General features: G+C 44.6%; 2 protein-coding genes across 3 annotated transcripts in view; one reads left to right on the top strand and one right to left on the bottom strand.

The window, feature by feature from the left end:
• Window positions 1-243: 243 nt before the first annotated feature.
• vcam1b (vascular cell adhesion molecule 1b) overlaps window positions 244-24507 on the bottom strand; it is a 26861-nt gene continuing 2597 nt past the window's right edge. Inside the window, exons 3-9 of one of the 2 annotated variants that reach the window (XM_080722110.1) lie at window positions 24114-24349; window positions 20159-20324; window positions 4837-5421; window positions 4560-4714; window positions 3150-3264; window positions 1414-1674; window positions 244-1078 (exon numbers count right to left, since the gene is read on the bottom strand). In XM_080722110.1, coding sequence (XP_080578236.1) covers window positions 867-1078; window positions 1414-1674; window positions 3150-3264; window positions 4560-4714; window positions 4837-5421; window positions 20159-20324; window positions 24114-24349 — 1730 coding nt within the window. In that variant the 3' untranslated portion in view covers window positions 244-866. The remainder of the gene's footprint in view (window positions 1079-1413; window positions 1675-3149; window positions 3265-4559; window positions 4715-4836; window positions 5422-20158; window positions 20325-24113; window positions 24350-24507) is intronic. The other variant, XM_080722111.1, reaches the window with a different exon arrangement.
• Window positions 21419-23110, top strand: LOC308292179 (kelch domain-containing protein 3-like; the record flags this gene model as incomplete). Its single annotated transcript, XM_080734467.1, has 2 exons — window positions 21419-22121; window positions 22806-23110. The coding sequence occupies 2 exons, from the start codon at window positions 21419-21421 to the stop codon at window positions 23108-23110; spliced, it is 1008 nt and encodes a 335-aa protein (XP_080590593.1).

Below are 24507 nucleotides of genomic sequence, written 5' to 3'. Positions count from 1 at the left end.
TGCACTCTTAGTCCTTTTTATGTTTACCAAACTTCCATGCGGGTTTTAATGGTCGGTAACGGAAAAAAGTAACTAGTTAAGTTACTTTTCTCATTGGGCAACGGAGTAACGTAACGGATTAGTTTTCAAGTCAGTAACGAAACCTAACGAGTTACTTCAAAAAGTAACGATACCCAACACTGCTCAAGGCTTCATGGGTGTGGAATTGAAATAAAAGAAAATAAAGTAGTTTATGGGGTGAAATACAACTTTAACAGGTCAGTGCACACATAGACATCAAAGGGGGCTTGAGCCCCTGCCCTTTTATCCGTCTATAAAAAGTGTCCTCTCCAGACCATGAATGCAGTTTACTGATGCAATGCAAATGTCCTCTTTCCATGCCATGCTTGAAGGCAGCATTCAAGAGAATTGCCTTGTCCAAACTCTCCTGAACTTGAATGCAGCATCTTGTGTTGAAAGAATTGCTGTTACGCCACATCTCCAGTATTGACTTGATTATGCTTACTTCAGTGTGGCATCAAGCACGGAAAATGGCCAAGCTCACAACACGGCGCGCTGCGACGCGTTGTGAGCTTGGAGGTCGGCTATTTTCGATATTTTCACCTAAAGGCCCTTTTAGAAAGTGCAGCCCCTGCCTCTCTAACATTCTCTGCACATCCCTGCCTGTAGGCCTAGGCCCTACATAATTCATTCATTCATTCATTCATTCATTCATTCATCCATCCTTCATCCGTTCATCCATTCATCCATCCTTCATCCGTTCGTTTGTTCGTTCATTGAGTCTATGCAGAGCTAGCATCACAGCTAGTATCAGCGCTAGCAGCGCTACTAGCAGCTTTAGCTAGCTGATAGAAGCCCTCTTGAGTCTATGCAGAGCTAGCATCACAGCTAGTATCACAGCTAGTATCAGCGCTAGCAGCGCTGCTAGTAGCTTTAGCTAGCTGATAGAAGCCTTTCTTCTTGGCTCTGCGGAGATGTTCCAGGACCACAGCAGAGCAGATCAGACCCGCTAACACACTCACACTGGGGATGAGGACACTGGCCACACTACTGCCCCCTGGTGGCTTGGAGCTTCTCTCTGTATGGAGGAATATCAGCATTATTCATAGGGTAACCATAGTAACCTACTATTGTTGTATCACTTATTAAATGTAACCATAGTAACCTACTATTGCTGTATCACTTATGCCCCCGCATGGTTGGGGGCATGCATTTAACGATATTTCTATCATCAAAATCACAAAAACGATAGAAAGAAAAATGAAAACATTTTAACACTCATCTTTTCCTTTCTCTACTAAAATATGAACCCTTGTTGTAAAAAAAACTAAGTTGTTCTTTAAGTGTTAATAAACTGATGGTTTACAATGAGGACTACAAAAGGATGATAATGGACTACAACTCCCAACTGACCCATGACACTGATGGTGAACACCTCGGTCTGGAAGCCCAGCTCATTGGTCACGTTGACCTGGTACAGCCCCGTGTCATTGGCCGTCACGTTGACCAATAGGAAGGTGCCGTCGGCGGAGCGGCGCTCCGTGCCATTGGTCAGTTTCCTCAGCATCACGGCAGGAGGCGGGAAGCTGACGCTGCGACAGCAGACCGTCACGTTTTGACCCTCCATGACCACCGTAGAGGGAAGGACCTCCACTGTGGTGTTCCTGGGAGGAGCTACGACACATTTATACCATATATGGTCATCCTGGGAGGAGCTACAACACATTTATACCATATATGGTCATCCTGGGAGGAGCTACAGCACATTTATACCATATATGGTCATCCTGGGAGGAGCTACAGCACATTTATACCATATATGGTCATCCTGGGAGGAGCTACAACACATTTATACCAAATATGGTCATCCTGGGAGGAGCTACAGCACATTTATACCATATATGGTCATTCTGGGAGGGGCTTCAATATAACACATAATATGGTGTTCCTGGGAGGAGCTAGAAAATAACAACACATTTATACTATATATGGAGTTCCTGGGAGGGGCCACTTAGAGCCGCCATCTGCATGGAGCCTTAGAAAAACAGGTAACTAAAATAGGAAAAAGCCTCTGCAATTAAAGGACAACTTAAAAAAACAAAAAAACAAACAAAAAAAACAAGGGTTCATATTTTAGATCTTAATCAGAGAAAAGAAAAGATGAGTGTTAAAATGTTTTCATTTACTGCTTTCTATTGATTTAGACAATTTAGCGAGTTGATTTCAGTGGTTGGGGGCATGCGTGCAAGTGGCTAAATATGTTTTCTACCACCTTTTCTAGTCACATGTTCAAATACTGGATTCTGATTGGTTTAAAACAGTGGTAAATAGGCTCATGGACCCCGCCCACTTTTGTGTTGCAGTTGTAACACCTCCCAAACAAACTGCACCTTTTCAGGAAATGTGTCAATAACTGTGAATCGACATCATGACAAGTAACCTAGTTTATGATGTCTTTTTGTTTTGTTTGTTTGTTTTTGGCCAGTGAATGTGGCTGCATTCATGGTTGTTTATGGGACTATATCCTGTCCTGTGGCTCATGGCACAACCTTGAAACAGTGGTAAATCAGCCAACAACCCACTCCCTCTCATGGCAAATGGCTTACTTTTTAGACACAATGAGCTGACATATTCTTTAGCAACACTACCAGCCTCCATAAGTCACACCTAACCATGATAGACATGTAGGGGGCTTATTGTGTCTAAAAAGATACTTAGCCACTTGTAGACACGCCCCCACGCTTTGATTGATTGATTGATTGAAGACTTTATTGTCAGTTTGCATAGGAAAAGGTACAGTTTCATGACGGTACAGTTCACTGGTACAAGGTCTACTAAAAGGAGATCCATGAAAAGACTAAGCTTATTTCCATTTAAGTATCTCATATAACATTGAATGACAGACGAATAGAACACAGTACTATGCAGTAGATATGTAAAGAAAAGAAAAATGAGAGAACAAAAAAAAAAGAGTCTAAACAAACAGTAAGTATATACAAAGAAGGGGCAGGGGAGGGTAGGGCTGGGCTAGGTTAGTTTTTTTTACCAGTTGCGAACGGCTGCTGCCTGTAAGTGGTTTTTCAACAACGCCTGCCCCCAAACACTGAAATAAAACGAGAGAAAGGTTATTAAAGGTTAAAGGTCCTGACCTTTGACAGAGAGGTTAAAGGTCATCAGCTGGTTGTCAGCCTCACACTGGTAAACTGCTGAGTCCTCCAGGAGCACCGGAGAGAGGGTGACGGACAGGAAGGAGGAGGAGGACACCTGGCGGATGGGATACAATCATTACTCTGAGAGAGAGGACTCCTGGGGGATGGGATACAACTCATTACTGACACCTGGGGGATGGGATACAACTCATTACTGACACCTGGGGGATGGGATACAAGTCATGCTGTATTAGCAGCTGCACCTAATGGTTAGGGAGCCCGCCTGGGGAACCAGAGCCCCTGGTTGTCCCAAGTTCCATTCCATAGCTGAATGGTTAGGGAGCCCGCCTGGGGAACCAGAGACCCTGGTTGTCCCAGGTTCCATTCTATAGCTGAATGGTTAGGGAGCCGCCTGGGGAACCAGAGACCCTGGTTGTCCCAGGTTCCATTCCATAGCTGAATGGTTAGGGAGCCGCCTGGGGAACCAGAGTCCCTGGTTGTCCCAGGTTCCATTCTATAGCTGAATGGTTAGGGAGCCGCCTGGGGAACCAGAGACCCTGGTTGTCCCAGGTTCCATTCTATAGCTGAATGGTTAGGGAGCCGCCTGGGGAACCAGAGCCCCTGGTTGTCCCAGGTTCCATTCCATAGCTGAATGGTTAGGGAGCCGTCTGGGGAACCAGAGCCCCTGGTTGTCCCAGGTTCCATTCTATAGCTGAATGGTTAGGGAGCCGTCTGGGGAACCAGAGCCCCTGGTTGTCCCAGGTTCCATTCCATAGCTGAATGGTTAGGGAGCCGTCTGGGGAACCAGAGACCCTGGTTGTCCCAGGTTCCATTCTATAGCTGAATGGTTAGGGAGCCGCCTGGGGAACCAGAGTCCCTGGTTGTCCCAGGTTCCATTCCATAGCTGAATGGTTAGGGAGCCGTCTGGGGAACCAGAGCCCCTGGTTGTCCCAGGTTCCATTCCATAGCTGAATGGTTAGGGAGCCGCCTGGGGAACCAGAGCTCCTGGTTGTCCCAGGTTCCATTCCATAGCTGAATGGTTAGGGAGCCGTCTGGGGAACCAGAGCCCCTGGTTGTCCCAGGTTCCATAGCTGAATGGTTAGGGAGCCGCCTGGGGAACCAGAGCCCCTGGTTGTCCCAGGTTCCATTCCATAGCTGAATGGTTTTATTTCGTTTTTATTTAGTTTTCGTAAAAAACGCAGTCGACAAACATTTTTTTGTCATATTTTTTGTCAGCAAAATCAACAGTGCTCTGGGGAGGGAAGTTTGGAGCTCTGCTGGAGCTGCTGCCCCAGCGACACGACTCCGGATAAGCGGTTAAACATGCAAGGATGGATGTTAATGTATTTGCTTTGTTGTCAATGAAAACAACAATCAATCAATCAATCAATCAATCAATCAATCAATCACCTTCATCTGCTGGGACTCCTCCCCTCTGACTCTCCTCAGCACCAAGCTCCGCCCCTCGGGGGAGGAGCTTCCTGATGATTGACAGATGATGGTGACGCTGTCACCTTCCGTCACCTTCTCTGGATGCACCGACAGAGACATGTTGACAGGGGGCGCTAGAACACATTATTATTATTATTATTATTATTATAGAACAACACACAGTGATGTCAGAGGTCAGGGTCAGGTGACAGTGGGAGTTAGGGTCAGGTCAGAGGTCAGAGGTCATGTGACTCACCGTGGGCTCTCAGGGTGATGCTGGTCTCTCTGACCCTCATGACCTCTCCTTCTCCAGAGGTCAGACTGACCCTACAGGTCACGACCTCTGGACGGCCATCCAGACGGTGGGTCAGCTCGGAGGAGACGCTGTGATTGGTCAGCTCGGAGGAGACGCTGTGATTGGTCAGCTCGGAGGAGACGTTGTGATTGGTCAGCTCGGAGGAGACGTTGTGATTGGTCAGCTCGGAGGAGACGTTGTGATTGGTCAGCTCGGAGGAGACGTTGTGATTGGTCAGCTCGGAGGAAACGTTGTGATTGGTCAGCTCGGAGGAGACGTTGTGATTGGTCAGCTCGGAGGAGACGTTGTGATTGGTCAGCCCGGAGGAGACGTTGTGATTGGTCAGCTCGGAGGAGACGCTGTGATTGGTCGGCTCGGAGGGTAAGCGTTTGACCTCTGACCCCAGCTCCCTGCTCCCAGAGAGCCACTGGAACCTCAGCAGCCCATTGGCCGAGTAGACGTGATTGACAGCACAGCGGAGGACCGCCCCCTGGCCCGGAAGGACCGCCCCCTGCGTCTCTGTGATGACCGGGTCTGATGGGAAGGCTGAGCAGAGCAGACACATTAATGTACCCTAATACACATTATTAATCTAATGGTCTGATGGGAAGGCTGAGCAGAGCAGACACATTAATGTACCCTAATACACATTATTAATCTAATGGTCTGATGGGAAGGCTGAGCAGAGCAGACACATTAATGTACCCTAATACACATTATTAATCTAATGGTCTGATGGGAAAGCTGAGCAGAGCAGACACATTAATGTACCCTAATACACATTATTAATCTAATGGTCTGATGGGAAGGCTGAGCAGAGCAGACACATTAATGTACCCTAATACACATTATTAATCTAATGGTCTGATGGGAAGGCTGAGCAGAGCAGACACATTAATGTACCCTAATACACATTATTAATCTAATGGTCTGATGGGAAGGCTGAGCAGAGCAGACACATTAATGTACCCTAATACACAGTATTAATCTAATGGTCTGATGGGAAGGCTGAGCAGAGCAGACACCAAAACATTAATACCATGAGACCCCTGTGCCCATTAATCTGGAGCAGAGCAGACACATGTTTGAATATTAATTACACCAAAACATGATGAGAACCCTGTGCCCTAATACACACACATTATTAATCTAACCCTAATACACACACATTATTAATCTAACCCTAATACAGACACATGTTTAAACATTAATACCATGAGAACCCTGTGCTCTAATACACACACACATTATCAATCTAAGTAATTAAGGCATTTATGCATAGGTAGGTAGGTAGGTAGGTAGGTAGGTAGGTAGGTAGGTAGATAGGTAGATAGATAGATAGATAGATAGATAGATAGATAGATAGATAGATAGATAGATAGATACCTTTATTATCCCAAGGGGGAAATTCAGTACTAAGCATTATTCACTGCTAGGCCCGATAGTCCCGAGAATATGCTAATGTCCCTCTCTGCCAGGCCCGATAATCTCAGTTTTTTTACCCCCAAAAATGTAGTAGGCATGATAGCAATCGCGAAATTGCATGTTAAACCCCCATAGCAACCCCATCTTTCAAACATGGCAGCCATGTTTGTTTACATTTTAAGAAAACATAATGGCTGCTATTATTACACTTGGCAAAATGAAGACAACTTCTCCAGGTTCCAAACGATCTCTTTAATACACTGTAGAACTGTAGAATACAACCACAAGGCATGGATTGTGTTAGAATGGTACAGTGTTGTGATCCTGACTGTCTGTCTTGACTTTCAGCATGTATACAATGACATGACCTGTTACCCCAGCAAATATCCAGAAATACCTCAATAATGTAAGCAAAGGTCATAACGGTAAATAAATGAATTATGTGTACAGTAAATCCATAAAGGTAAATAAATGAATTATTTGTACAGTACATCAGCAACACATGAATTGTAATATACACTAGAACATCAAATGTTACTGAATTGTAAATATATAACCTCAATTGTGCAGCCCAATGAATTAGAGATACAACAAAATCAATATTCAATGAATTGTAAATATACATTAGCTTTAGAAATGTAAGTGCATTGTTACTAATTAACCTCAGTTGTGCAGCCCAAATATATGGAATATGGTCAGGTCCCTATCACCACAAATCCACACAGTACTATGCTACACCAGGCTACAATAGCTAATCAAGCTAGTTTGAGTTAGCTCAGCTTAGCTGCCTTTTCTCCCAGCACTACAAATACACAGAAACAGCATAAACATGGCACCACAGTTTATAACCAACTTAAAATGAGTGTAAGTGTCACTTGTGCACTTCTCTCACCTGTAGAATACAACCACAAGGCATGGATTGTGTTAGAATGGTACAGTGTTGTGATCCTGACTGTCTGTCTTGACTTTCAGCATGTATACAATGACATGACCTGTTACCCCAGGAAGTAGTCAGGTAGCAACTCACAACTGCCAACTAACCAACCCACAACTGCCATCTAGTGGCAAAAATGAATATCACCTTTTAGCTATTACAGGTGAAACATCTGCTTAACAGGTGACACAAAGTGTAAGGAAATAATGGTGGGGGGACCACACTGATAATTCAATAACTCTGAGAATACTTTTAGCCCCTCAAACCTCCAGGGTGCCACACCCTCCCCCACTTAAGAAAAGAAAAAAATGTTGTTTCATTTTTTTTTAACTCCAAAAACCTTTCTTTACTACTAATGTCTTTGCATCAATCATGACTTGAACACAAAACCGGTATCTGTGAAACCCTTTGTCACTATATTAGGTTAGATACACCTAAACCCAAAGATGTACTGCTAAATTGATAGGCAATACAATATCAAATGACTATTATGACAAGTCGTCATTCATTTCCCTTCAAGACACTCCAAAAACAATCACCCATCTTTTTTCTTAAGACACAGAACTCTCAAGTTGAACACTATATCTTGTCCATTCTTTTTTTTTTCTCATATTTCACATAGACATTTCTTTCTTTTCTCTTCAACAATACTCTAGCAGATTATCTGTATATTCCCAGGCAACCAAGGTCTCCATAGGACCTGAAATAACGGTGCTGGTTTGCACGCCATTATACTGTCCATACCTACTTGTCTGAGAGCAGGCTGTCCCAGAGCGTCATAGGTCAGCCTCTTTGGCCGCCGCCGCTCTCGTTGAGGGTGAATGTTGCGTGCCAGGGGTGGTATTCCCTGTTCTGTGTCAGAGTCTCTGTCTCCTTGGTGATGCTCCTCTTCGAAAGACCTGTCGTGATGCTCCTCTTCGAAAGACCCGTCGTGATGCTGTTCTTCGAAAGACCTGTCGTGATGCTGTTCTTCGAAAGACCTGTCCTGATGCTGTTCTTCGAAAGACCTGTCGTGATGCTCCTCTTCGAAAGACCTGTCGTGATGCTGTTCTTCGAAAGACCTGTCGTGTTGCAGTCCTTCGAAAGACCTTTCGTGATGCTGTTCTTCCCCCGACGTGGTGTGATGGTGTTGTGAAAACCTCCACACAAAGTCACCTTCATCGTCACTGTCCATATCCGTGTCACGAAGTGGCAGGTGTTGCTGAGCGGTTCCTTTTTCCTGCAGTCTCAGACTTCGACTTCTTTTGTCCTTTTCCTTTATCTCTGTGTGTTCCACAGGCAGGCTGTCACATGGAAGCAACAGATTTCTGTGTACTGTGCGGCTTTTGCCTCCTCTCTCTGGTGTTATTTCATAAACTGGAATGTCAGGGTTTTTTCGACTCAGCACTACATACACTGCATCCTCCCAGTGTGAACGGAGTTTTCCAGGCCCTCCTCTTTCTTTGAGATTGCGGAGCAAGACTCTGTTGCCTGGATGTAGTTGGACTCCGTAGGCCTTCTGATCGTAGTACTTTTTGCCTCTCAAGGCTTCTTTCTGAGCAGTGGTTGATGCGATATCATAGGCCTCTTTCATTTGGGACTGCCATTTTTCCACATATTCCTTATAGCTTACTTGCTGCTCCTGTGATGGCAAGTCAAACAGGATATCTATAGGGAGTCGGGGAGTGCGGCCAAACAACAAATAGTATGGTGAGAAGCCAGTCGCCTCACTCCGGGTGCAATTGTAGGCATGTACAACTTTTGCCAGAGAGTTCTTCCAGTCTGCCTTTTCCATGTCGGTCAGCGATCTCAGCATGGACAGGAGAGTTCTATTGAAACGCTCCACCTGCCCATTTCCTTGTGGGTGGTACGGGGTAGTATGGGAGCCACGCATCCCACTGACCTTTTGCAGCTGGGAAAATAACTGATTCTGGAACTCGCCCCCCATGTCATGATGAAGACGAGCCGGAAAACCGAAGTGCAGGGCAAAGTCACCGAAGATTTTTTCCACCACTGTTTTTGCAGACTTGTTTTTTGTTGCGTATGCTTGCGCAAAACGTGTAAAGTGGTCCATTACCACTAGGATGTATTCATAACCCTGCTTGCAAGTCTCAAGATGTAAAAAGTCTATGCACACAAGTTCAAAGGGGTAGGTAGTGGTAATGGGGGTCAGTGGCGCTCTGGTTATCTTGCTTGGCCGTTTCCTCTTCAGGCACTCACAGACATGCATCACAAAGTGCTCTACATCCCTCTGCATTCCGGGCCAGTAGAATCTGTCTCTAATTAACCCCAGGGTTCTCTCTGCCCCCAAATGTCCCATCTCTTTATGAAGCTCTCTGAAGACAGTAACATGGTGCTCCTTTGGGAGTATCAGCTGATCTCTGCCATTGGCTCTCCTGTAGAGGACTCCATCATTATTCACGTGCAATCTGCTCCACTGTCTCAACAAGATCCTGACATCAGGTGGTTCTGCTTTCAGGGTGCGACCTCTTGGCAGATCGTTTTTAGCTTTGTACTGTAGGACCCGACCAATCACAGCATCTTGCTCCTGACTCACCCTAATGTCATCTGGTGAGAGAGACTTTCCAGCAGGCAGTGATGTAGAGTCTTGCACTAGACTGATGGCACTCTGACTGATTACAACAGTTCCCTGGAAAGCACTCCCTGACTGTAGCTTGGTGCTCTCCACAGAAGCACTGATAACATCCTGCTTTACCTCCGCTGTACACTGGGCCATGTACTGGTTGATGTCAAAGGGAATTCTGGATAGGACATCGGCATCTGCATTCCTCTTGCCTGGTCTGTATCTGATTGTGAAATTAAAGTCAGCTAGTTCACCCACCCACCGATGGCCTGTTGCGTTCAATTTAGCTGTGGTGAGGACATAGGTTAAAGGGTTATTGTCTGTGTAGACAACAAAATGTGGGGCATAGTATAAATAGTCACGAAAGCGTTCACAGACTGACCACTTTAAAGCCAAAAATTCAAGCTTTCCTGAATGCATATGATAATTCTTCTCGGGGGGAGATAACGTCCGTGAACCATATGCTATGACCTTCAACTTGCCTCCCTGTCTCTGATATAATACAGCCCCCAGACCCTCTTGTGAGGCATCACAGTGGAGTATAAATGGCTCAGCAAAATCAGGATATCCTAATATAGGTGGCTCTGTCAGACAATCAGCCAGCTTATTTAGAACGTCTTGGTGACTCTGAGTCCATTTAACAGGTGTGTTAGGTGGTGGTCTGCCATTGTGTTTCATACTAAACTCCTTTCCCTTTGTTCTGGACACAGGTGGTGGTGCTCTATCTGGAGGAAGGGTCAGCAGCTGGTAGAGCGGTTTTGCCACTTTAGAGAAATCTGGTACGTAGGTCCTATAGTAAGACAGAAAACCAAGAATTCTGCTCAACTCACCCACAGTGGACGGTGGTTTGTCTTTCAGTGCTTGAACAGGAGCTATCTCGGCTGGATCCATGCTATACCCCTCCTCTGCTACCATCCGCCCCAGGAAGCGAACTTTCCGCTTGAAGATATCACATTTCCGTGGACTAAGTTTGACACCGTGTTTTTGATACCTCTGCAGGACTGCTCTGAGGTGGTCCACATGACTGTCAAACGAGGTAGAGTGGACTAGGTTGTCGTCTAAATACGGCTGGCAGCTGACATCGCGAAGGCCCCTGAGACAGTCCTCCATACTCCTTTGGAACTCTGCGGGAGCCGAGCTGAGGCCAAATGGGATACGGTTCCACTGGTACAAGCCCCAAGGTGTGATAAAGGCTGTGAGAGGGCGGCTTTCGGGGTCCAGGAACCCCTGATGATATGCTTTTCCCTGATCGAGAACTGAGAACCAGGAGCTTCCATGCAGGGAGTCGAGCATATCCTGAATTCTGGGAATGGGGTGTCTGTCCGGTACCGACTTCCTGTTGAGTTCTCTGTAATCACAGCACAACCTCAATTCACCTGACTTTTTCCGAACACAGACAATTGGGGAGGAGTAGGGTGATCTTGACTCAGAAATCCACCCACGGTTCAGCAGATCTTGAAGATAGTCCTTCACTTCTTGGTGCAAGGGTTTTGGCACTGACATGTAGGTCTTACGAACAGGAGTAGTGTCATGCAGTGTGATGTGCACATTTAACGTGGGAATGCACCCAATGTCCTTGTCATCATAAGAAAAGGCATGACATTCCTCTTTTAACAGTTGCCTCACTGTCTGCTGCTGTTCTGCGCTGAGGTGATCTATTGGGACAGGGGGGTCCCATTGAGCTGGCTTATGGCTGTGCTGTGAGTCACTTGTTACCTCATTTAGCTGGATGGGAGGCTGCATGTTGTTTTGCTCACCGATGTCTGATGTCTTGTCTGACTCCATTGTGACCGGATACACTGCTTTTATTTCTTCCAGGTGTCCCAGAATTGTTCGGGGGGTCAAGGTGATGTCACACTTGCTGGTGCTAGCAATGGAGACTGGAATGTATAGTGGCCTTCCCTCGCTGACAGTGACCAGTCCCTCCTGGATGACAAGACCCTCCGGTAGCTGTGATAGCTCATCAGGGACAAACAACAGGGTCTGTCCTGTAAACTGTACTCCAACATGTGCACGCACAAATGAGGTGGTTATCTTTTCAGCAGCCAAGTGCATTCCCCTCTTCCCTGTCTGCACTGTGCCCACACTCTGGCTTGTAACTGGTGTCTGCAGTAGCTTTAACATTGAGTTAGCTGTTTTCTCTGACACTGAGAAGATTTTGCTGATTTTCTGGATGTTCTGTGACTTTGGCCTAGGCCCACCCCACTGTCCCACCACTTCTTCAATCACGTTAAATCCAATGATAGGTTTTTCGGCAACATTGGGATCACTGGATACCAACATGGGGACAAGGAGTGTCTTTTCTGGGCGCGTGTCACAATCCAAATAAAACTCTGTTTCGATCCAACCATCATATGGTATTTCACCTCCATTTGCAGCTACTGCTACCAGTGGTTCTGTCCCTAACAGCTCAGTAAGTGACCTGATAGTGCTGCGAGGGAGGTGCCGTTTTCGCCAGTCATTATTGATGAGACTCGCCTGTGCGCCAGTGTCCCATAGGGCCTCCACTGGTATGTTGTCTAGATGGCACTGGACCATGCATCTTCTCCCAATTAGACTGATGAGCTTGGTTTGGCGCTGTGAGGGCACATAACTGGTAGGTGTGTACATTTTCGGTTTGTGGTTATCTGGTTGGGACCTGGAAACTGAGTGGGCTACTGTGGGTCCCGGTTCAGAAGCCCCCTCCCGTTTCCCTGCGTGAGTCGGCCCTGCCGGCAGCCACGAGAAACATGGCCGTCCTGCCCACAGCGAAAGCAGTGTCTGCATGTGTCACCAACCTGAGCCTCTCTGCATGCCTGGCACCCTCTGGGCCATCCTGCCGCTGGTGATACACGGGTGTCAATACTTGGCCTCGACCTTGTGGCTTCTAATGTCTCAGTGAACATTTTTTTTACTTCAAGAACCTCAGCCTTGAGGCCTTCAATAAGCTTAGCTGTCTCTAGGTCAGGTCCTTTACTCTGTCCTTGTTTCTTCTTTGTGGAGACTGCCCCCGCTTCTTTCATCTGTGTTTCATCATTCATGTCTGTTTCCGTATTTTGAGGCAGCTGGCTGTTGCTGGACTGCAGCTCTGTCTGTATTTCACTGACCCTGGGTTTGAATGTTGTGTTTCTCCTGAGTTTATTCTGTCGCTCACACTCAAGACTGGCAGCTTCATTTATCTTTTCTATGAGAACCTCATCTGTCACTCTGGGGTCGCTAAGGTGAGGCTTCAACTGGAACTTCACTGCGTCACTAAACAGACCAGTCTCCAATGAGCGCAGAAACTTACGCTGAATTAAGTCTGGGCTAAATTGTTCCCCTTCGTCCCCATCACCAGACTTCCAGAGCAGTTTTTCTCTGATCTCGATTGCTCTGAACAGAAAAGCCTGAGGGGATTCTTTGGGGTCTTGGGATATATTCATGAGTCTGTGTAGCATGTCAGATGCTGAGTCCACTTTAAAATGTCCTCTCAGTATGGTTCTCAAGGTGGGAAGTGTGAGATTTCGCTTAACTTCCAGTAGGTCCCGAAGGTGCAGCCCAGGGCTAACTGCTTTAATCACAGCCTCAATTATCTCACTCTCTGTGTAGCCTTTCTTGAGTCCAGACTCAATCTGATTGGTCAGGCTAGTGAAAGATAATTTATCCTTCTGCCCAGCCTCTCCTATCTGACCCCAAATACGGAAATCTTTTCTCACAGTCACTTCTGGTGCTGTGAGGAGTGTAGGCTGATTGACTTTGTGGTCCCTCGCCACTTTTGTGTTGCTAAACTGGGTCCCCAGAGCTTCAATCTTCCTCTCTAGAGCACGACGTGCCTCTTCCTGAGCCTGCTGAAGCTGTGTGTATTCCTGTTTCAGCCTCTCTATTTCACTCGGCTCAGTTTGTGTTTTTTCTGCTCCTCCAATGTTCTCTTCACATGTTTGTAATGACTGTACGAATGAATGGAGATCTGTGATGTATTGCTGGAATACCATGGCATCCTCAGCCTTTTCAATCTCATCCAAAGTTTTACCTGCTAGCCAGGTCAGGGCCCGACGGGACATTCCTGTGAATCCCACCCCCGATGGCTCACTGCACTTGATATGCTGACACACCTTGATGAGGTCTGGTTTCTCCAGAGTCCACAGCATTGCACAGATCTCATCCTGGAGTTGTTCCATTTTCGCCGTGTGTTGTTCTCCTGAATGGGACTCTCTGTTGTCCAAGCTGTCCCAGTCTCAGGATCCCAGCAGTGCCTCCAGTTATTACACTTGGCAAAATGAAGACAACTTCTCCAGGTTCCAAACGATCTCTTTAATACACTGTAGAACTGTAGAATACAACCACAAGGCATGGATTGTGTTAGAATGGTACAGTGTTGTGATCCTGACTGTCTGTCTTGACTTTCAGCATGTATACAATGACATGACCTGTTACCCCAGCAAATATCCAGAAATACCTCAATAATGTAAGCAAAGGTCATAACGGTAAATAAATTAATTATGTGTACAGTAAATCCATAAAGGTAAATAAATGAATTATTTGTACAGTACATCAGCAACACATGAATTGTAATATACACTAGAACATCAAATGTTACTGAATTGTAAATATATAACCTCAATTGTGCAGCCCAATGAATTAGAGATACAACAAAATCAATATTCAATGAATTGTAAATATACATTAGCTTTAGAAATGTAAGTGCATTGTTACTAATTAACCTCAGTTGTGCAGCCCAAATATATGGAATATGGTCAGGTCCCTATCACCACAAATCCACACAGTACTATGCTACACCAGGCTACAATAGCTAATCAAGCTAGTTTGAGTTAGCTCAGCTTAGCTGCCTTTTCTCCCAGCACTACAAATACACAGAAACAGCATAAACATGGCACCACAGTTTATAACCAACTTAAAATGAGTGTAAGTGTCACTTGTGCACTTCTCTCACCTGTAGAATACAACCACAAGGCATGGATTGTGTTAGAATGGTACAGTGTTGTGATCCTGACTGTCTGTCTTGACTTTCAGCATGTATACAATGACATGACCTGTTACCCCAGGAAGTAGTCAGGTAGCAACTCACAACTGCCAACTAACCAACCCACAACTGCCATCTAGTGGCAAAAATGAATATCACCTTTTAGCTATTACAGGTGAAACATCTGCTTAACAGGTGACACAAAGTGTAAGGAAATAATGGTGGGGGGACCACACTGATAATTCAATAACTCTGAGAATACTTTTAGCCCCTCAAACCTCCAGGGTGCCACACTATCTCATGAATGCCTGAACGGATTTCCATTCAGATTTTTTTGTTTGAAAGCTGTGAGCAATGTGGACACACGTGGTGCATAATCTAGGCATGAGCCGTGCACTGTGAATTACATGGAAGTCTATGGAGACGGATGGCAAATGGGAGTTCGAAGGTATTTTCAAAAGACGGGGTTAAAGAGACACACAGTGACAAACATTCCAGAAATAATGTAAGATAAGATAATATCATGATAAAAGACACAACAAGACTTGTCTAAACACAGTAAGTGCTGATGGTTACAAATATGTGATTCACTGTGTGTGTGTGTGTGTGTGTGTGTGTGTGTGTGTGTGTGTGTGTGTGTGTGTGTGTGTGTGCGGGGGTGTGTGTGTGTGTGTGTGTGTGTGCGTGCGTGCGTGCGTGCGTGCGTGCGTGCGTGCGTGCGTGCGTGCGTGCGTGCGCTGCGCGCGCGCGTGCGTGCGTGTGTGTGTGTGCGTGCGTGTGTGTGTGTGCGGGTGTGTGTGTGTGTGTGTGTGTGTGTGTGTGTGTGTGTGTGTGTGTGCGGGTGTGTGTGTGTGTGTGTGTGCGTGTGTGTGTGTGTGCGGGTGTGTGTGTGTGTGAGGGGCTTCCAAACAGCAGCCTCTCCAGAAGGAGGGCCAAACAGAACAGATAACAACATATTGCTCAGTCAGCCATTATAGGAAGCTGCTCAATCTGGAGGAGACGTTGTTTCCTTTACCCTTGATTTATGTCTGCTGTGTCTGACAGATATGTCAACTATACTGTATGTACAGTAATGTTCTGTATGTCACTATACTGTATGTACAGTAATGTTCTGTATGTCACTATACTGTATGTACAGTAATGTTCTGTATGTCACTATACTGTATGTACAGTAATGTTCTGTATGTCACTATACTGTATGTACAGTAATGTTCTGTATGTCACTATACTGTATGTACAGTAATGTTCTGTATGTCACTATACTGTATGTACAGTAATGTTCTGTATGTCACTATACTGTATGTACAGTATCATGTTCTGTATGTCACTATACTGTATGTACAGTAATGTTCTGTATGTCACTATACTGTATGTACAGTAATGTTCTGTATGTCACTATACTGTATGTACAGTAATGTTCTGTATGTCACTATACTGTATGTACAGTAATGTTCTGTATGTCACTATACTGTATGTACAGTAATGTTCTGTATGTCACTATACTGTATGTACAGTAATGTTCTGTATGTCACTATACTGTATGTACAGTAATGTTCTGTATGTCACTATACTGTATGTACAGTAATGTTCTGTATGTCACTATACTGTATGTACAGTAATGTTCTGTATGTCACTATACTGTATGTACAGTAATGTTCTGTATGTCAATATACTGTATGTACAGTATCATGTTCTGTATGTCACTATACTGTATGTACAGTAATGTTCTGTATGTCACTATACTGTATGTACAGTAATGTTCTGTATGTCACTATACTGTATGTACAGTATCATGTTCTGTATGTCACTATACTGTATGTACAGTAATGTTCTGTATGTCACTATACTGTATGTACAGTAATGTTCTGTATGTCACTATACTGTATGTACAGTAATGTTCTGTATGTCACTATACTGTATGTACAGTAATGTTCTGTATGTCACTATACTGTATGTACAGTAATGTTCTGTATGTCACTATACTGTATGTACAGTAATGTTCTGTATGTCACTATACTGTATGTACAGTAATGTTCCTGTATGTCACTATACTGTATGTACAGTAATGTTCTGTATGTCAATATACTGTATGTACAGTAATGTTCTGTATGTCATCTTTACTGTATGTACAGTATCATGTTCTGCCGTTAGGCTCTTTGTAACTGGCTGTTCTTTCATATTTTCTGACTATGACATGTATGTATGAGGCATCCTTGTACTTCTCTTTATGTGGTCATAAATAAACATTTCAAATGTGTGTGTGTGTGTGTGTGTGTGTGTGCGTGCGTGCGTGCGTGCGCGCGTGCATGCATGCGTGCGTGTGTGTGTGTGTGTGTGTGTCTGCTCTGTGTCAGACTCAAAGCTTTGCTGACTCTCCGTTGAACTTTGACCTGTGCAGTCCTAGCCAATCATCAACAGAACAGAATGTCCAAACAAGCGGGGGGGGGGGGGCTTTAACTATTGAAAAATAGCAGATCTACAAGCTTTTAGATCTGCTATTTTGAAAAATCTTGAAATTTTGTGCAAGTCTTTTGAAAAAACCCATGTTTCTATGTCAGTGGTGCTCAAACTTTGTTCATGTGAAGGACCCCCAAAATTATATGTATTTTGCCACGGACCCCAATCTCAAAACATTGAGTTCCAGGGACCCCCCCAGTCCTCAGAAGCAAAATTTTAGTTACAAAATGTTCACTAAAGAAAATACATATTCAAAGTTTGCACACATTTTCACGACTTTTCAAAATAGCAGATCTACAAGCTCGCAGCGCAGCACTCGGTGCCGCACTGTGAGCTTGTGGATCTGCTATTTTTCAATAGCTAAAGTATAGAATAATGAAGGCCCCTCCACCTCGGGCCCCGTTGACTCAGTCCCCCCCCCCCCCCCCCCCCCCCCCCCCCCCCCTTGTGACGCTCGTGCTGGGGGTTAAAGGGTTAAACTGGGGGGAAAGTGTGTTTTCTAGAGGCAGACGAGAGCAGAGGACATTCTGACACACAGGAGTTATGAACGCAGTCCAACAAACTGATCTCTGAGAATAAACACTATGTTCTCATGTCGGCAGAGGCAAAGATTCGAGCTGCTAAATGCCTAAATTGTAAATTGGGTGTGAAAGATGAAGTGCCAAACCAGAACAAGTACAAAACTATGGCACCACCTTTTTAAGAGCAGCTCTACAGTCCAGTTCAGTCCCTCAGAGCAGGATTTATTTCACCTCTATTCAGAAAGCACATTACAGAAGACACTGTCTCTGTCTCCACTACTCTGACCCATTTACAGTGCACAGCCACAGGGCTGGGCAGCATTAGGCACGGTGCCATCACTGGCACAGAGGTGGGTGATCACTGGCACACTGGTAGGAGTGTGAGAGAGAAGATTTATATTTTAAATGTATTTTTTAAATGTGGTTAATTAACTCTTTTACCGCTTTGGACGTTCCCGTTCACCCCATTTTTCCCGGCGGCGCGTCGCCAATAGTACGTTCTTTGGCTCGTTCTTTTGTACCTTGTTTTGATGTCTGTAAACTGATGAGGGGTCGTGCGGGTGTGTACAGTATAAGCATCTCCTGTAATCCTGCTTTGAAATCTCCACCCCACGTAAACATCAATAATGTCCAAATTCACTTCTTGGCTGCTAGCTGTCGTTCTATTGCTCTGATGCGACTCTGCGCCCTGAATGTATGGAAGCTGCAGCGGCCCATTTCACATTAATTCTTGAGGCTGCCCTCTGCTGCTAGTATGGCCAAAGTACATGTCATTTAAAAATGTTTTAATAAAAAATAATAATAAAAAAAAAGTTATTTTTCTATAACGTCGCAAAGGTAGGCTGCTTTGCTGGCACCAGACCCAATAAATAAATAATAACATCTGGCAGTAAAACTGTTAAAACACAGAACTCTGACTGGGAAGGGATTATTATTGGTCTAATGATCGTTATAACAATGTCCTGACGATCAAAATGTATGTGTACATGGCACACTGACTTTCTAGAAAATCAAACCATGGCACTTCATTTCAAAAAGGTTGCTGACCCCTGCACTAACCCATGTACAGTTCTGTACAAGAATAGAGTCTGCTGACATTGTAACAAATGTACAGTACAGTACAGTACAGTACAGTACAGTACAGTACAGCACAGTACAGCACAGCACAGTACAGTACATTACAATACGGTACAGTACAGTACAGTACAGTACAGTACAGCACAGTACAATACAATACAATACAATACGGTACAGTACAGTACAGTACAGTACAGTACAGTACAGCACAGTACAGTACATTACAATACGGTACAGTACAGTACAGTACAGTACAGTACAGTACAGTACAGCACAGCACAGCACAGTACAGTACATTACAATACGGTACAGTACAGTACAGTACAGTACAGTACAGTACAGTACAGTACAGCACAGCACAGTACAATACAATACAATACAGTACAGTACAGTACAGTACAATACAATACAATACAATACAATACAGTACAGTACAGTACAGTATGCACACCCTGCTTCAAACCGTCTCAACTCAACACCACAATAAAAGGCAAATGAACCATCTTCACAAATTCATCTATTAACACATCTACTGCCTCTTAATCTGAAGGTTGCTTGGTGCCTCGGCGCCACATGGAACACATGGAAGTGTTTTGTTACTCCATTGATGCTAACGTCCAGTGGGATTTTGAGAGTACTTTTACGGGAGCTGTTTCAACGGTACACACCCGCGCGACCCCTCATCAGGTTACAGACATCAAACCAAGGTACAAAAGAAAGAGCCAAAGAACGTACAATTGGCGTTCCGCCGCCGTCAAAAATGGGGCGAACGGGAACGTTCAAAGCGTTGATAGAGTTAATTAACATTTTCATGAAAACCTTATGGTTCTTATCGCTAGTTAAAAATTGCCTTTCAATCACGATGATATGCGTTTTGTGAAAATAAGGTCCCATTTATGTTAAAATTGATGATAAAGTTGCGGGGGGCGTGGCCAACTAAACTGATACCAGCCGGCTGTGTTCTTCTTCGTGTGCTGTATTTCAGGAGGCTCCGACCACATTCTCCCATGTATCCCTGCGGTTGCACGTGACCGTTGGCAGCCAATAGCATCCTCTGGTTGCATTTCAATCTATGATGGCAACACCCATGCCAAGGACCCATATTGTTTCATTTGCGCTGCATAGAAACCAATGGCTTGGCTTTGTCCATATCTTTTATACAGTCTATGGCATGGACTAGTAACACGTTCATGAAAACAATTAACACTTTTGTTAGCAGAAAAAAAACACAGTTAGCACGTTAGCAGACAGTTAGCACGTTAGCAGACAGTTAGCACGTTAGCACACAGTTAGCACGTTAGCACACAGTTAGCACGTTAGCAGACAGTTAGCACGTTAGCCGCAGGGTTAAGGGTTCCGTTACTCACAGAACACTCGGACCAGGGTTCTGTTGGTTCTGACGACGGAACCACAGCGAGCCTGGCAGCTGTAGATCCCCTCGTCTGACGGATCCACTGGTCCCAGTCTGAGGTAGGAAGGATCCACTGGTCTCTGGCTGGGATCCACTGGATCCACTGGTCCCAGTGAGGAGGCCTGGGGTCACAATAAGAAGCACACCAGAGAGACTTGTTGTGAATGTACCGTATATTTTATACATAATAATGATATCATCGTTGTCGGGTGGAAACCTTATACATCCAAAACGGTTCATTTTGTATTTATCATTTAAAAAATCAAACCTCGGTTCGAAGTGAAGCGGTGAACTTTTATTCCATGTGTTCTAGAGTTATGAACTCTGTGATCTATACATTCTTTATATTCTGAATGAATTAATGATTTTATCTGGAGGGCCGAATTGTCATGTGAAGCTTGACCAATCCTCAAAGTATCCAATCATCAGACCGGGACGGACACTACACACATACGTACGTACGTACGTACGTACGTACGGACGTACGGGCGTACAGGACAGATAAAACCTGTTCATTCTGGACTGATATGACCATATATGGACATGGGACACACATTTTATTTTTTGAAAAACCCTATTCATTCTGGACTGATATTCTGGACGTACGGGACAGATAAAACCTGTTCATTCTGGACTGGAATGACCATATATGGACATGAGGTGACATACATTTTGTTTTTGATAAAACCTGTTCATTCTGGACTGGGATGACCATATATGGACATGAATCACAGATTTTGTTTTTGAAAAAGCCTGTTCATTCTGGACTGAAATGACTATATATGGGCGTGGGACACACAAAGCCACTCATTGGAAGCGGCTTTCACCGCTTCAAAAATGAACTAAAGTAGTGAAAACAGCTGATCTATTATAAGCTTTGTATGGTGAAGCAGGGCTTTACTATACGAAAAAAAACATACATATTTGAAACTTCGAGAAACGAGGTTTCTACCCGACAACGACGATATAATAATGTATATTTTGACCCGATTCCGGATAAGCGGTTGAAGATGGATGGATGGATGGAGCTTCCTTGATTGGCCGACCCCCAACCCGTCGGGGATTGGTCAAACTGTGCGGGACGTTGTTGCTGCCGAACACACATAAAAGACAGCGTTATGTAGCAGCACTGCATTATTTTACGGAGGAGCACTTGATAAGTCTGTGTTGGTTCTGGTGTGTGAATATGTTGTGCTGGACCATCCATCTGAAAGGAATGAAGAGATGCAGTCACGCTGCGGTGACAGTTGGACAGAAGGTGTTCTCTTTTGGAGGAGTCAGTGACGAGGACACTGATCAGATTGGTGTGCACATCTTCAACACAGTGTCTTTGTGCTGGACAACGTTGCCCCCGGTGACGCCTGGAAGAGGACAACGTCACCTTGAGGTTCCCTCCAGGTGTGAGGGCCACACAGCTGTGCTGATTGAAGATACTGTCTACCTCTGGGGAGGGTATCCTTGGTGCAATGTGCTTTATGCATTTGATGTTGACGCCCACAGATGGTTCAAACCACAGGTTTCTGGGACTGTTCCAGAGGAGAGGTACGACCACTCTGCATGTGTCTTGGGGAAGGTCATGTTTATTCATGGAGGATGGACCCAGACTGAACTCACTAATAACATCTACAAGTTGGACACCACCACTATGGTCTGGTCTTTAATGAACACCAGAGGAACTCCACCTCCTGCTTCATCACGTCACTCTGCCACCATCATCGGGACAAAGATGTTTGTATTTGGGGGTGTGAGGTATGGTCAGTTCTACAACACCATCAGAGTGTTAGACACAGAGACCAACTGCTGGATGAACACACCTTCTACACAGCTTCTTCCAGAAGGACGCTGTGATCATTCAGCCTTTACCTACAATGGAGAGCTGTACATATTTGGTGGCAGCAACTGGACCCAGACCTTAAAGGGCCTACACCATGCTTTTAAAACTATATTTTTTGTATAAATATATGCTCAAAATTGAGTCTTAGACAGGTTTTAACCCTCAACAAACACTCTGACCATTCTTTTTGTTTGTTCTAGCTCTACTATAATGAGGCTCTCCAGCTGCAATACCAAAACGGCCTCTGTTTGCTCAGGGGCGCATCTAGTGGGGTTTTTCCAGAAAAAAAAAAGAAGTTTTTTGAAAAAAAATAAGTTTTTTGAAAAAAAAAAAGTTTTTGCAAAAAAAAATTTGTGAAAAAAAGTTTTTTGAAAAATTTTTTTTTTTTGAAAAAAAAATAAAAAAATTCTTTTTGAAAAAAAAAATAAAAAAAAAAGTTTTATGAAAAAAAAGTTTTTGAAAAAAAGTTTTTTTGAAAAAAAAAAAAAGTTTTGAAAAAAACGTTTTTTGAAAAAAAGAAATTTAAAAATTTTTTTTTTTTGATATTTTTTTTTTTACTCTGAAAAAAAACGGGAATCCGTGTGACGTCACACGGATCAACTCTCAGAACAGCACTGTTCTGAGAACCCGTGGAAAGCTTTTCATCTCTGTCTTCCCAAAACCAGAGAAAGACACAATGTACAGAAATAGGACTTTGTGAGGATAGAAGGTGCCAGTGGGACCCCAAAAAAAGGTTTTAAAATAGAAAAAGTGAAAATTCATGGTGTAGGTCCTTTAAATGATCTGTGGAAATTCAGTCCAGAGACCTTCTCCTGGAAGAAGATTGAGCCCAAGGGGAAAGGACCGTCTCCGACATCCAGTATGTGCTGTTGCATGGTGGGAGATCGTATCATCCTCTTTGGAGGATACAACACACCTGATGACCTGTATATCTTAGACTTGAGTCCTAGCCTGAAGACGTTATGTAAGCTAGCAGTTTTTCAGTACGGTCTGGAGCAGTCTGGACTCCCACACAACATCAGGTGGGAACTGGCGGCCGTGACAAGCAACAGCCATGAACAAGACAAAAAATAATGAATTAAAAGTGCTCCTACAGAAGCGGTACACAGTATGTCTACAGTCATGTCATCAACATGGATCTGCCCCATTTAGCGCCACCATCAGGCCGATCTTTCTTCAAACACTTTTTTGAACAATGCTCCTACAGATTTTTCCCTAAGATCACGCAAAGCGATACACAGTATGTCTAGACTAGAGTCATGTCATCAACATGGGTCTGTCCCATTTAGCGCCACCATCAGGCCGATCTTACCGGTAGTAAAAGGTATATAAATAACACTGACATGTGGGAACGTAAAAAGAAATCAAACAGGGTGTACTAACGGTATTATGATACGACCATCCTATGATGTCACAAGCAACCTCGCCCTTTAGGTCTTGGCCATCTGGCCAAAGGGATTTGCTTCCCCTGGCATCACAGGGATCCCCATATATGGGCATAAAAGCTATTTTGTTCCCCTGGCATCACACAGATCTCCATATATGGCAACAAAAGGGATTTGGTGTGAGAGAGAAAACCAGGTGCTCATGGGAGAATAAGAATAGTAAAAACTAGTCTAATGGTGCTCTTGGATCGACGGTCATCAAAAAGAAAAAAATCTAACCTTGGTTCGAAGTGAAGCGGTGAACTTTTATTCTATGTGTCCTAGAGCTATGAACTCTGTGATCTATACATCCTTCCAATTCTGAATGAATGAATGATTTTATCTGGAGGGCCGAATTGTCATGTGAAGCTTGACCAATCCTCAAAGTATGGTCTCATTGGACATTTTTTATCATCCAATCATCAGACCGGGACGGACGCTACACACATATTCTGGATGTATGGGACAGATAAAACCTGTTCATTCTGGACTGGAATGACCATATATGGACATGAACGGGACACACAAAGCCACTCCTTGGAAGCGGCTTTCACCGCTTCAAAAAAGTGATCCAGGCACTCACAGGTTAAAAAGGGCGGAACAAGACTTTATTTCATTTCATTTCTGTGTAAAGTGTAAAAAAAAAGCCTTACCAACGAGTCCAGTGGTCCCTGGCTGGGGGGTCCCTGGCTGGGGGGTCCCTCTGTCCCTATGAGTGTGTGTCCATGGTGGGACGCTGTGCTGTCCTCCTGGCCAGCAGGGGGCACTCTGCTCCAGGACAGGACAGCGCCGTGGGGACATCCCATGGCCCGGCAGGACAGGACCACCTCAGATCCCATCTCTGAGGAGGTGGTTGCCCCCGGCAACACCTCCACCTTCAGATGATGAGCTGGACACACGGACGGACGGACGGACAGACAGACAGACAGACAGACAGACAGACAGACAGACAGACAGACAGACAGACAGACAGACAGACAGACAGACAGGCAGGCAGGCAGACAGACAGACATATAATGAACTAGTAAGACGCCTCAGGGCGACCAA

Source organism: Nannobrachium achirus (genome assembly GCF_963921795.1).
Source record: "Nannobrachium achirus genome assembly, chromosome: 1".
Lineage (NCBI taxonomy): Eukaryota > Metazoa > Chordata > Actinopteri > Myctophiformes > Myctophidae > Nannobrachium > Nannobrachium achirus.
Note: the sequence above shows the minus strand (reverse complement) of the source record. Positions and strands in the feature narration are given on the sequence as shown.